This window comes from Physella acuta, unplaced genomic scaffold, assembly GCF_028476545.2.
Source record: "Physella acuta isolate Inbredline_101_S28 unplaced genomic scaffold, ASM2847654v3 ptg000013l, whole genome shotgun sequence".
Lineage (NCBI taxonomy): Eukaryota > Metazoa > Mollusca > Gastropoda > Physidae > Physella > Physella acuta.
Genome location: NW_026731533.1, coordinates 1,046,615 through 1,058,868, shown reverse-complemented (window position 1 = coordinate 1,058,868; position 12,254 = coordinate 1,046,615). Strand labels below are relative to the sequence as shown.

At 32.5% G+C, this 12,254-nt stretch overlaps 1 protein-coding gene across 7 annotated transcripts; it reads left to right on the top strand.

The window, feature by feature from the left end:
• Positions 1–182: 182 nt before the first annotated feature.
• LOC131936091 (uncharacterized) lies at positions 183–10,954 on the top strand. 7 transcript variants are annotated; one of them, XM_059292978.1, is made up of 8 exons: positions 183–349; positions 2,379–2,414; positions 3,605–3,864; positions 4,185–4,326; positions 4,420–4,672; positions 5,495–5,642; positions 6,104–6,245; positions 8,413–10,954. In XM_059292978.1, exons 2-8 carry the CDS (start codon positions 2,379–2,381, stop codon positions 8,434–8,436), a joined length of 1,005 nt encoding a protein of 334 aa, XP_059148961.1. In that variant the 5' UTR covers positions 183–349; the 3' UTR covers positions 8,437–10,954. The 7 variants fall into 7 exon arrangements, with proteins under 7 accessions (XP_059148961.1, XP_059148978.1, XP_059148933.1 ...); XM_059292950.1 differs by lacking the exon at positions 183–349 and adding an exon at positions 1,917–2,017 and having other exon boundaries at positions 2,378–2,414; XM_059292986.1 differs by lacking the exon at positions 183–349 and adding an exon at positions 1,938–1,955.
• Positions 10,955–12,254: the final 1,300 nt, after the last annotated feature.

Here is a 12,254-nt window from a genome sequence, read left to right as displayed (position 1 = left end):
ATCTAGGTCTAAATTCATTATTTTCTCATGATGTTTTTATGATCAAAATATAATTTACTGGAGTTTACAATCTAGACATTACTTTTGCAAAGAACGTTTAGGCTAAGCGGTACTTTCTTTCTTTTCAATTTATTTAAGGGAGGACACTCAAGTAAACAGGAAAATTTAAACATAGGCGTGGCACTTCCCCTTTTTCAGGAAGCGATTAGAGATATAAATCATCTATCTTAGTAGTCCAGTCAACAACAAAAAGCCGGTCTGATTAGGGCCCTAATTTCATCGATTTGTTTACCTGATAGATTAGTTTCTTAACTATTTAATCGCGTTAAATCCTGTTGTGTTTTAAAAGGTGAATGTTTAGAATTTTGCTCAACATTACAAGTTTCATTTTATTTAATAAGTTAATTTTAAAACAAAACAAACTGAGAAACTGGCTCTTCAAATTTATTTATTTAGTTAGGGCCTAATATTCCTAATAATATTAATATTTATTAAATTATTAATATTAGCAGATTAGCATTAGGCTACTAATTATAGTAATTAATACTTCATTCAGATTAAACTCTACTTGACTACTTAGCACTTGTACTTACTCACGATGATGTCTGTTACTTTCCTCTTTTAAACTTAGTTAATAATACTACTAGTAGGCCCTAACTAATCTATACTTTATTACTTACGTCTCATGACTACACTGAGTACTACTACAGACTTAATAAATAAATTATAGGCCTAAATAACCTACACTTACTCACTGAGTTTAACTCAAGTCTTAAATACTACTCTAAATATCTCACACTGACATACAGAGTTTCTTCCAGGCTTCTTTTTGGGGGGAGATTCTACACTTGTTGATTGAGTGTAGTCTTACAGACAGAAATTATAACTTATAACAACTGGAATTGAAATTCACAAATACCCAAAATGAACCTGGTTATCTGATACTACTCAGTACTTGGGTAGATTATAGATCTAACTAGAGAATCTAGTAGTACAAGACTAGAACTAAATTAGATTCTAGATCTACCACTGAGTTTAGAACAACCACCTGGAATTTTGTCAAGTTTATTGAATTGTTAAGTAGGCCCTAATTTTCATGATTTTTACTTTGGCCTAATTCGCTAATAGTAGACCCTCTAAAATAAAAATTAACAAAATTGTTTAGCTAGGCTTCCTAAATTTTAAAATTATTTCTTAACTCTCGACAGAACCAGTCCTAACCTTCTTTATTGCAATCCACAAAAATAGCTTGTTTTCTTAAAAACTTACAATTGCAGATTTTATTTATTTTACCTAGTCAAGTAGATCTAGAAATATGTTTAGTTAGGGATGTCAAATCATAGATCAAGCTCATCATATGGAATATTAATTAGAGCAGGGGTCTCCAAACTACGGCCCGCGGGCCGCACCCGGCCCGCGAAGTCCTCTCATCTGGCCCGCTGAGATCTTTTTGTCCAAGGAAAAATCGTTTGTTGGTGATGGCTGAGGAACTTTGCCCAGAAAAATCAAAGACATGCCTGGAAGAAACTGGCCCCCGAACTGAAATTTGATAGTTAATGCGGCACTCGGGCTGAAAAGTTTGGAGACCTCTGAATTAGAGCAAACTCCCAACCCTCCCTCATGTGTATGATGTAATTTATTGTACATCTCATTATTTAAAAAAAGTAAGAAATAGGGTCTACTTAGTAATGATAGTTATTTGTTATGATGATAAAAATTAGTTTACTAATACAGAGATGAGGACAAAACTATAGTCTGCTATTCATCTTTATCATCAGTTGATCATAAATTATAATCAGTAGTATGTTATAGGCCTATTTTTGTTGATGCCTTCTAATAATAGATTATAGTAATCACTTTATTTTTATCCATGAAAGCAGCCTGAAAAGGAAAGCTCAAGCAGTATAAAATAAGTTGTTTTTGCATTAGCTTAAAGAGATGCTAGTTTGAAAATCGTATTTACCATAAAATAGGCCTATTTTATATTATTTTAAAGTAATTGATTTTGAATTCAAAAAAGGTTAAACAATTATTGTTTTACATACATAAAAGTACCTGCTAATGTAAATAGTTATATACAACTGTGTCAAAATTTAATTTATAAAGCTATTTTAGTTATTTTAGTATCTTGTAAGTGTAAGTTCTGTACAAAAAAATAAAGTTTTATTTACTTTGACACCTGTTAGCATAGTTATCAGTTCAGTAAATCAAAATCAGTCTGTGATGTGTTTAATTGTTTAAGACTTGGCTGCAAACATTTTCGAACGCTAAGAAAATAGTTTATAAAATCCAAGCTTTGTTAAGTGATTTTTAGAAAATATGATTTCATTGATTTGGTTTTTTTTTGTTTTTTTTTTTTAATTTCCATGATGATGTAGATGTCAAAAGAAAATAATAATTCACAAAAATCTCAGGTAGGACTGCTTGACTATTGTGTGTGCTTTGAGTCAGCATCCAGTCAAACCATGCTTGGATTTCTCTTGCTTTAGCTGTAGATAAAATGTTGTGTTTACCATTCATCTGTTAGCATCAGACATGGAAATAGATTCAACATAGATAATAGATGACTAGATGAGTATAGACATGTGATGTTTACAAAGTAGATACAGGGTCTAACGCTGCACATATAATGTTTAACTGCAAAACTCTTTTTATAGTCGCCACATCACTTCCCTCCCTGTTTTGACAATTAAAACAATTATTTGAATAACTAGCCTAATAATATTATTTTAAATCTAGATACTTAAGCTACTCAAAATTAAGTTTATGCAAATTGTTAATTTATTGTAATGCACTTTTTACCCAATTAACACTTAAGTGTGATAAAACACATCAGCTTGCACCTTTTTGCTGTGAATAAAATGTTGTAATGTTAATATGAGTGACATCATTGTTCACAGGCCACTTTTTAAATATAACTATTTAATTACCACCTGTATTTTTTCAATCCATATTATTCTTTACTGTATGATTTCCTATTCAAGTATTATTCGTGCTATACACAAATTTGTTTTCTGAGAAGTGTGTCATTGTTTTTATTATATCCACCAAGCTAAGAAAATACTGTTTATTTTCTAAAGTTTATTCATTCTTTTTCTACCCATTGTAAAAGTAATTTGTATATTAAATTATTTTAACGAGCCGACCCGCTGCGTATCATACGCCGCTATTTAGTTGTTTTTTTTTTCCTACTTTTCAGTAATTTATAATTTGTGAATTCGACAGTACCAATGCTGCCACTGAAAATATTTGCTTAAAAACACTAAACCCCCCTTCCCCCCCCCCCCCCCCATGTAAAAGCAGCCTCCTCTTAGTTACCTCCTCTAAGTTTAAAATCGTTTCAAACTAAATTATCTGCCCCTAATAGCCGTCACCAAACCCGTCTCTATGATTGTAAAATGTAAACAGCGTGACCACAGCTCACCAGACAATGTGGGGGTGGGGTGGGGGTGGTAGTGATAGTGATAGAGAGAATGAGAGGGGACTGCAAGGAGGCGCTTGCAGCTTGTTTTCTAACGGCTCCCAAAAGAGAATTATATATATAGATGATTATGCTCATTATAACTCTTCACCCATGTTTAATTTGACACCTGTTTTTATTCAGATGAGCACTGACGTAGGCTTTGAAGATGAATCAGCATTCACTGCAGCCATCCTGGATGTCAGAAATGACAGTAATGACACAAATTATGTCATCTGTGGTCATATTGAAGGGAACCCTAACAAAATTGGAGTTCTGTATGTCGGCACAGATGTCAATGAAATAGGTTCAAAAATGGATTCTTCCGAGGCCATGTATGGCTTAGCAAGATACGAAACAAAATTTGATTTGTCCACAACTGTTAAATTTGTCTACATTCACTGGTAAGACATCATACTTTAATTTAGCTTTATTTTTTATTAATATTTTATTTTTCACAAGTATGCTGAAACTTTCTTTTCAGGCTAGTTACTTATCTAGATGTGATCTTATTTTTATTTTTATGAGTAAAAAAATAAATAATTTAGGGAAAATAAGAGGTGTAGGTTATGAATCATTTTTTAATAACATTCAGTGGGCAACTTTGTGTCAGTTTTATATGTTGTTATTATTTTTAAACTTCTTTTTACTAACTTTTTTTTTACATTTTGTTTTTATCAGCCTAACAGTGCATTACCACTACATTTCAAATTTTTTTCCCCAGGATTGGAGATAGCCTGCCTGTAGCTAAGAAGGGAAGGTATGGAGTTGTGCATGGCAGCATTGAGTCAAAGTTCTCTCCGTACCATCTGCTCGTTGAAGCAAGCACAGCTGAGGAATTGAATAGTGAAAAAATTTTACATACTGTAAGTTCTTGTTTTTCTGATTATTTTTTTGGTCTTCTTTATTATACTTTTTATATACTGTGAGAACATGGTTTATGTTTTGTACTGGATCAGCTGATGGAGACAGCTGGCACCAAGTCCAAAGTTCTGGACGATGGTCAGCTGCCCCAGAGACAGATGCGAGGCTTCACCCAGACCCAGGTTCCCCAGCGAGACAGGAAGGCCAACTTTGGCGTCTCTGCCGTGTCTGCTAAAGGCGCTGAGGTGGAGATTCTAGCAGACGTGGCCGAAGCTGTGGCCAGGGTTAGACTGGACGGTGACCCAGCCACGTGGATGGTTGCTGGATACAAGGATGCTAATCCAAGAGGTGACTATGTTTTAGCTTTTAAGTCAGATATGATCCCAATATTATCATTCCACTCTTTTTTTATAAAAAATTAAAAAGGCAAATAGTATGTTGGTAAACTTGTTTTTCTAACTAAATTTCTCTTGTAAACAACTGATATCAAGTATTAGCATTTATCAATTATCTATTAGCTTGTGATGATAACATGCAAGGTCACAATTTGTTATGGTTATCATGAAAAAACTGCTAGATTTAAAATTTATGTCACAGCTATCTTTGTAAATCTATACTATTGATTCCATTTATAAAGTGTGTTCATTTTATTATTTTTTGGTCCAGATATTATTAGGTTGTCCTTCATTTCATACAATCCTAATAATTTTTTGTAATTCTAATGAGTGTGTATTTGATTCTGCCAGATTAACTATACCACTACTTTAATCATTGTAGCTGTAGGACTAAAAATAGTCTTGCTAAACAAATTCTAATCCCACCTTAAACAAATCCTAAATTTTTATTAAAAAGTAAAGAACTCTACAAGACTATAGGGCAAATAAAGGGCTAAAGGGCAAATAGAGTTAATTGTTTCTGCAATATTGACATGAAGGAATGTTGTGGTGTTTACCTGATTTATGTTAGTTTCTCATTAGAGCTGGGTTGAGGGGGGGAGATACTAGACTTATGCCAGAGAGACTTTAAGGTTAGTAGAATATCACAGGACCATACCAACCCTACACCACTAATCTGTGATAGAGCTGGGGCAGCAGTGTTGACTATTTCCCTCAGTATAATATCCACCAAATTCACATCGTTACAAAATGTTAAAAAATGTTAACATGGCAGGTCCCGTGCAGTGTATGGGATGTGGCGAGGGCGGCCTGGATGAGCTGAAAGGCTGTTTAGATGATTCTCTTCCCATGTATGGCTTGTATAGAGTCACACACACTGATGCTGATGACATCACAACTGTCAAGTTTGTTTACATCATCTGGTAAGTCCAAGTACCAAAACATATCATTGTTTACAGATGTAAATAGTGTTTGTAGCCTCACATTAAGGACGTCTACCATTATAAATTCTTTAGACCTGAGCCAAGATCTTCATCAGCACACAAGTGTGATTCAGCCTGTTTGAGATTTTAAGAACTTACCTCCCTCACCATTTTACTTATTCACATGTAACGAGCAACTCTTAGAAGCAACTATCAAATTTATTTGTGTGTATAGGGTGATGGGGTCTTTTAGAGTAAATGAAGTAGAGCTTATCTATTCTATGAACCAAGAGAGCACAAGACAAAAACTATCTTGCTTTCCTCCAATTAATGCCAGGTACCCATCAGGGCTGAGTGACCTCTTGTACTAACACCATGTACCTTTAATGAACTGAAGGTAAAAGATCTATAGAGAAGTGTGTGTGCTGTTATTTAAATGTTTGTTTACTCAATGGCCACAGGGTAGGAACCAAGGTCAAGCCAATGGCCAAAGCCAAAATCTCCACCCATAAAGGCACAGCCGAGGAGATTTTCTGCCCCGCTCATGTCACTGTGTACGCATCAGAGCTTTCAGACATTGTTGAAAGAAACATCATGGAAAAGGTAAATTAATGAGTTGAAAGAAACATCATGGAAAAGGTAAATTAATGAAAAAAACATCATGGAAAAGGTAAATTAATGAGTTGAAAGAAACATCATGGAAAAGGTAAATTAATGAGTTGAAAGAAACATCATGGAAAAGGTAAATTAATGAAAAAAACATCATGGAAAAGGTAAATTAATGAGTTGAAAGAAACATCATGGAAAAGGTAAATTAAGGAGTTGAAAGAAACATCATGGAAAAGGTAAATTAATGAGTTGAAAGAAACATCATGGAAAAGGTAAATTAATGAGTTGAAAGAAACATCATGGAAAAGGTAAATTAATGAGTTGAAAGAAACATCATGGAAAAGGTAAATTAATGAGTTGAAAGAAACATCATAAAAAAGGTAAATTAATGAGTTGAAAGAAACATCATGGAAAAGGTAAATTAATGAGTTGACAGAAACATCATGGAAAAGGTAAATTAATGAGTTGAAAGAAACATCATGGAAAAGGTAAATTAATGAGTTGAAAGAAACATCACGGAAAAGGTAAATTAATGAAAGAAACATCATGGAAAAGGTAAATTAATGAAAGAAACATCATGGAAAAGGTAAATTAATGAAAGAAACATCATGGAAAAGGTAAATTAATGAGTTGAAAGAAACATCATGGAAAAGGTAAATTAATGAGTTGAAAGAAACATCATGGAAAAGGTAAATTAATGAAAGAAACATCATGGAAAAGGTAAATTAATGAGAGAAACATCATGGAAAAGGTAAATTAATGAAAGAAACATCATGGAAAAGGTAAATTAATGAGTTGAAAGAAACATCATGGAAAAGGTAAATTAATGAGTTGAAAGAAACATCATGGAAAAGGTAAATTGATGAGTTGAAAGAAACATCATGGAAAAGGTAAATTGATGAGTTGAAAGAAACATCATGGAAGAGGTTAATTAATGAGTTGAAAGAAACATCATGGAAAAGGTAAATTAATGAGTTGAAAGAAACATCATGGAAGAGGTAAATTAATGAGTTGAAAGAAACATCATGGAAAAGGTAAATTAATGAGTTGAAAGAAACATCATAGAAAAGGTAAATTAATGAGTTGAAAGAAACATCATGGAAAAGGTAAATTAATGAGTTGAAAGAAACATCATGGAAGAGGTAAATTAATGAGTTGAAAGAAACATCATGGAAAAGGTAAATTAATGAGTTGAAAGAATCATCATGGAAAAGGTAAATTAATGAGTTGAAAGAAACATCATGGAAAAGGTAAATTAATGAGTTGAAAGAAACATCATGGAAAAGGTAAATTAATGAGTTGAAAGAAACATGTAAAAGGTAAATTAATGACTTGAAAGAAACATCATGGAAAAGTAAATTACAGAGGCATAGCGCCCAGGGACAAACTTTTGATTTTCACACCCCCCCCCCCCCCCCCTCAAACTTTCAATTTGCACCCCCCCCCTCAAACTTTTGATTTGCAGCCCCCCCCCCCCCTCAAATTTTTGATTACCATTTCAAACCCATTTTGGCACCCCCCCTAAGGACGGCGCCCGGGGACATATGTCCCCCCTGCCCCCCCCCCCCCCCCATTGCTACGCCTCTGGTAAATTAAGTTTTGTTAGGTTTATAAGGAGTCAGCATGGTCGGTAAAGCTCATGGCTGCTAAACCGAAAAGTCTTGAGTTCAAACCCTTGTGCAGATGAGACTCTTTAGCTGGGGACAGCCACTCTTCTAGGAGAGACAACACCAAAATCAAACAACTGCTGCCTTGTAGTTTGTTCTTGGTTGGACAAAGGCTATCAAAGCAAATCCAAAAAGAAAAGCAGGCTGAAATATTGGAGTCAATGGCCTCAATGGCGCATAAACCAGTTGACATGTATACTTGTGTTTGAGGCATGGTCGAGTCAGCAAAAAGCTCATGGTTGTTAAATTTGAGCATGGTCGAGTCAGCAAAAAGCTCATGGTTGTTAAATTTGAAAAAGTCTCGAGTTCAAACCCTCTGGCAGATAAGGCTCAATCCCCTCCAACTCTAAAAAATTAAGAACGAAGAAGAAGAAGAAGTTTTATACATTTCATTTTTTTTGTTACTTTAATATATTACTAATATAGTGACTACAGAATATTATTCCTATTATGATAAAAAAAAATTTTTTAATTATATTTTTTCCTTGTCCTAGATAAAACAGCAGGCTGCACAGTGAGTGCAATGTACCAGAAGGTTCCCAGCTGTTAGAATTTATAAAAATAACTTTATTTTACTTTGTTGATAAGCAATGGTATTAAACAATCATAATAACAGTAAATTTAAAACGCATTATAATATAAAGATTTTTAACTCATGCCCTGTTTAGTTGTGTACTAAAGGGTAGCTTGTGGAACAAACTTACTTGAAATGATCAAGATTTAGCTCCAGGGTTTCAAGGACTCTGAAGCATTCATTCCCCAGGGTTGAAAGAGATTTCTTTAATTCAACTTTTTAAAGTGACACAGTGTACTATTGCACCAAGGTTGGGTGTGGGAACATGTATATGTTTTATTACGCAATTATTTTTTAAACCTTTTGCCTCAGTCATATCACAATCACCGAAGTGAATTTAATTTTTTTAACCAAAATAAATGGAATAAATATCAGAATATCCTTATTTCTTTTGTAGTTAGAAATGAAGTAGGCTAAAATAAAATTTCAGATTTTCTCATGTTTTATGCTCATGGCCATGATACAGAATAACATTACCCACACAATTCAATACAGAATAATGTTTACCTACAGATTTCAATAAAGAATAATGTTTACCCATACATTTCATTGCTAACTAAAAGGCCCTTAAACATTATCTTCAGTCAGTGTGATAAGAACATGATGGTTTTTAACATTACACCCTTCCAAAATGGCTGTTTCATTTCACAATGGTTGATGGTAGACATGTTAACATGTTTTAGAAGTATTTGTTAAAGATTTTTAGACCATTATTACAGAGCTCAAATGGCCATGGATAATGAGCCTTACAGTTTTGTTTTTTTTTTTAATAATTTTCATACTAGAAAACAATTGTATTTTTAATCCAGTCCATAAAAATTATTTCTGATTATAATTGTTTTATAATAACAGTTGTAAGCTATGTGTTTTTTTAAGCTGACTTAAGAAGACATGAATGTTTATGCCTGTTTAATTTGCTCGTGCTTGGCTGATGTTAAGGTGCCACATAACCTACATATAACTATGCAGATTTTTATGACATGATTTTATGAAGTTTTACCATTCTCTTGCCAATACGAAGTATTAGTGACATCTTTTTTTAATCTATTTTTTGTTTGTAATCCTCTTTATTAAAGTCTTATCATAAACCTTATTTTTAAATTCCCTCCATACTAATTTTTTTTTTGAACAGATGTATAACTCATAATGAGAAAATTTTTGTTACAGTTGTGACAAATATTCTGAACAGATGTATAACTCATAATGAGAAAAAAATTTTTACTGTTGAGACAAATATTCTTGTCTCAAAATTTTGTTTTATACACTTTAGGTGGAGTATTTTATTATTATTTCAAGTTTTCCAAATATCCAGAATGAGATTTTAGTGTCTTCTTTGTATTAGTCCATCTGTAAATGTTTGTTGTTTACAACTAGTGATTGACACGGACCAAAGAAGCTATTTTTTAAATTTTAACCTGGTGTATATTCTGTTTAGGAATTTATTAAACCATAATATACAAAATGCAAACATTTTCAAATATGATTTTTTTTTAGATTTATAAAACAAAAAGTTTTGCTTTAACTCTCTTTGCTATGGACAGTTTCTCAAGTCCTTATTTAAAAAAAAAAGATTTTATGGTCTTTAAAAAATTAATTTAATATACAAAGGTTATGACACTTTTTTTTACTTTTTCAATAGGTTTTTTCATTTTAAAATAAATTTCTTAATAACAATGTCATGCCTACATAGCTACTGTTCTTTGTTCTATTTTTAAATGTTATCTTATAGTACCTCTACTGATTTGTTGTTTTGTTTTGAGTATAAAAAAAAAGGTCAGTATTGACAAACAACAAATAAGCAGGAACAATAACTCTTGATCTGTATATTAAAATAATTTATCCAGGATGCATATTAAAAATTTCTAAATAGAATTTATGTATGTTTTAGTTTGCCATTCCATTTAAGTACTCTCTAATAATTTTTGAAATTGTTGTAGATCAGTGAATCAAAAGATTTTTAATACTTCAGTTACTAAATTACTAATTTTAGAATCTCATTATCATTTTTTTTTTAAATGTCCTTTAGTTCAATTCTTTGAGAGTTTGCATGAAAGATCTGTTTCATTTTTTTTAATGAAAAGTGTGTTTAGCAGTTGATCTGTTACAATGAGATTAATATTCAAATGCAATAATGTAATAATTTCAATTTGCAGCAAGTTTTTAGCGGCTTGTTTGATTTTACTCATGTTTCAATTCTGCTGCTGTGGTGATATCACTAATATGTTTGCTCTGTTTTACACATTATCTCTGACTCCATTTTGCAAGGGAAGCAATGACTGCGCACTGCAGTGTTAAAGGTGTAGTTGTGTCCCTTGGCATACACAAATGATGTGAACAAACCTTTCTTCTTTCTACTACGCTCCGCTTTGATTTTCTAAATGTGAATGTTCACATGCATATTAATTCAATGTTGAATCTTGAACCAAAGTGTATCACATATCTAATAAAAACAATTATATTACAATATATTTCGAGTTGTTTATCCTTTTTTTAGTGTTGTAAAAGAGTGGTTTATTTTATATAGTACCAGACACCTTGCAATGTTTATTAATTGTTTAGATTAGTTCTTCTATATAATAATATATTAAAATAAATTAGCTGTCGTGTTCAGAATTATATATAAGTAAAGTATCAAAACAAAAGTTTAAAAGACTTATAATTTTTAATTACAGTACATGAATATAACAATTACAGTAGCACGATGAGAATCAAAAGTTCATATTTTATTTTACAGGCTTTAATTTTGTTTGTAAGTTTAAAAATAAAAGTAAGTTGAAAGTTTTTTCCCTTACTTTTATTTTATTTAATATATGGGAGGTAATAATATTGCCTATAGTATAGCGTATTACCATTTACATTCATACTGTTTCAATGACTGTTTTATCCATGTACACAGTGTGCTTAAAGAGGTGGACGCAATGTTTTTCTTTACCTCGAGGTACGACTTTAATTCAGTAACCTTGCTCGTATGTCAAATTGAACGCAATTCTAATAACTTTCCTCTTTGAAATTAATTGAGATACCATTAATCCAGAGCTTTGGCCGCTGAAAAATTCTCTTACATATTAAAGAGAGCAAATTAGTTTTATTTTCAGTGCATTTAATTTAAATCCTTGTTACCATAAACGTTTTTATGTTTTTTCCCCACTTGGTAGGCCTCCTTTCTAAATGACGTCGGCTAAGACTAAACATATTTCATCAACATCCGTGGCCGTTTTTTTGGCGTGAAAGCAACCGTCCGAGGACGCCCCCTAAGGTCGGCGCCCGAGGACATGTGTAACCCCCCCCCCCCTTGCTACGCCTCTGCATCGCTAGTAATTAATCTTGTTATCTCCCTTCGTTTCGAAATCATTTAATTAATTTTTTATGACACATTTAACATCTATATATTTATTTTTTAATATATATATATATATATATATATATATATATATATATATATATATATATATATATATATATATATATATCCTTGCGTTGTCGTCGATAGTTGAAAAGAAATCGCTGTATTAAAAGTGGGTCAAAAAGAGTTACTAGATTGCCACAAGCAGACGTTGTTAACTATAAAAGCTTGTAATCAAGGGACTAAATATCAATGCACATAACTAGACGTAAATTACTGTAAAACTCGCATGAACCGAAGTTGGTCCATGGTCACCAGGTGTTGTGAAACATGAGATAACAATCATCACAGAGGGTGAGCGGTTCTAGACTAATACACTCGTGCACGTGAAGGGCCAGGTGAGCACTTGGACTGAACTC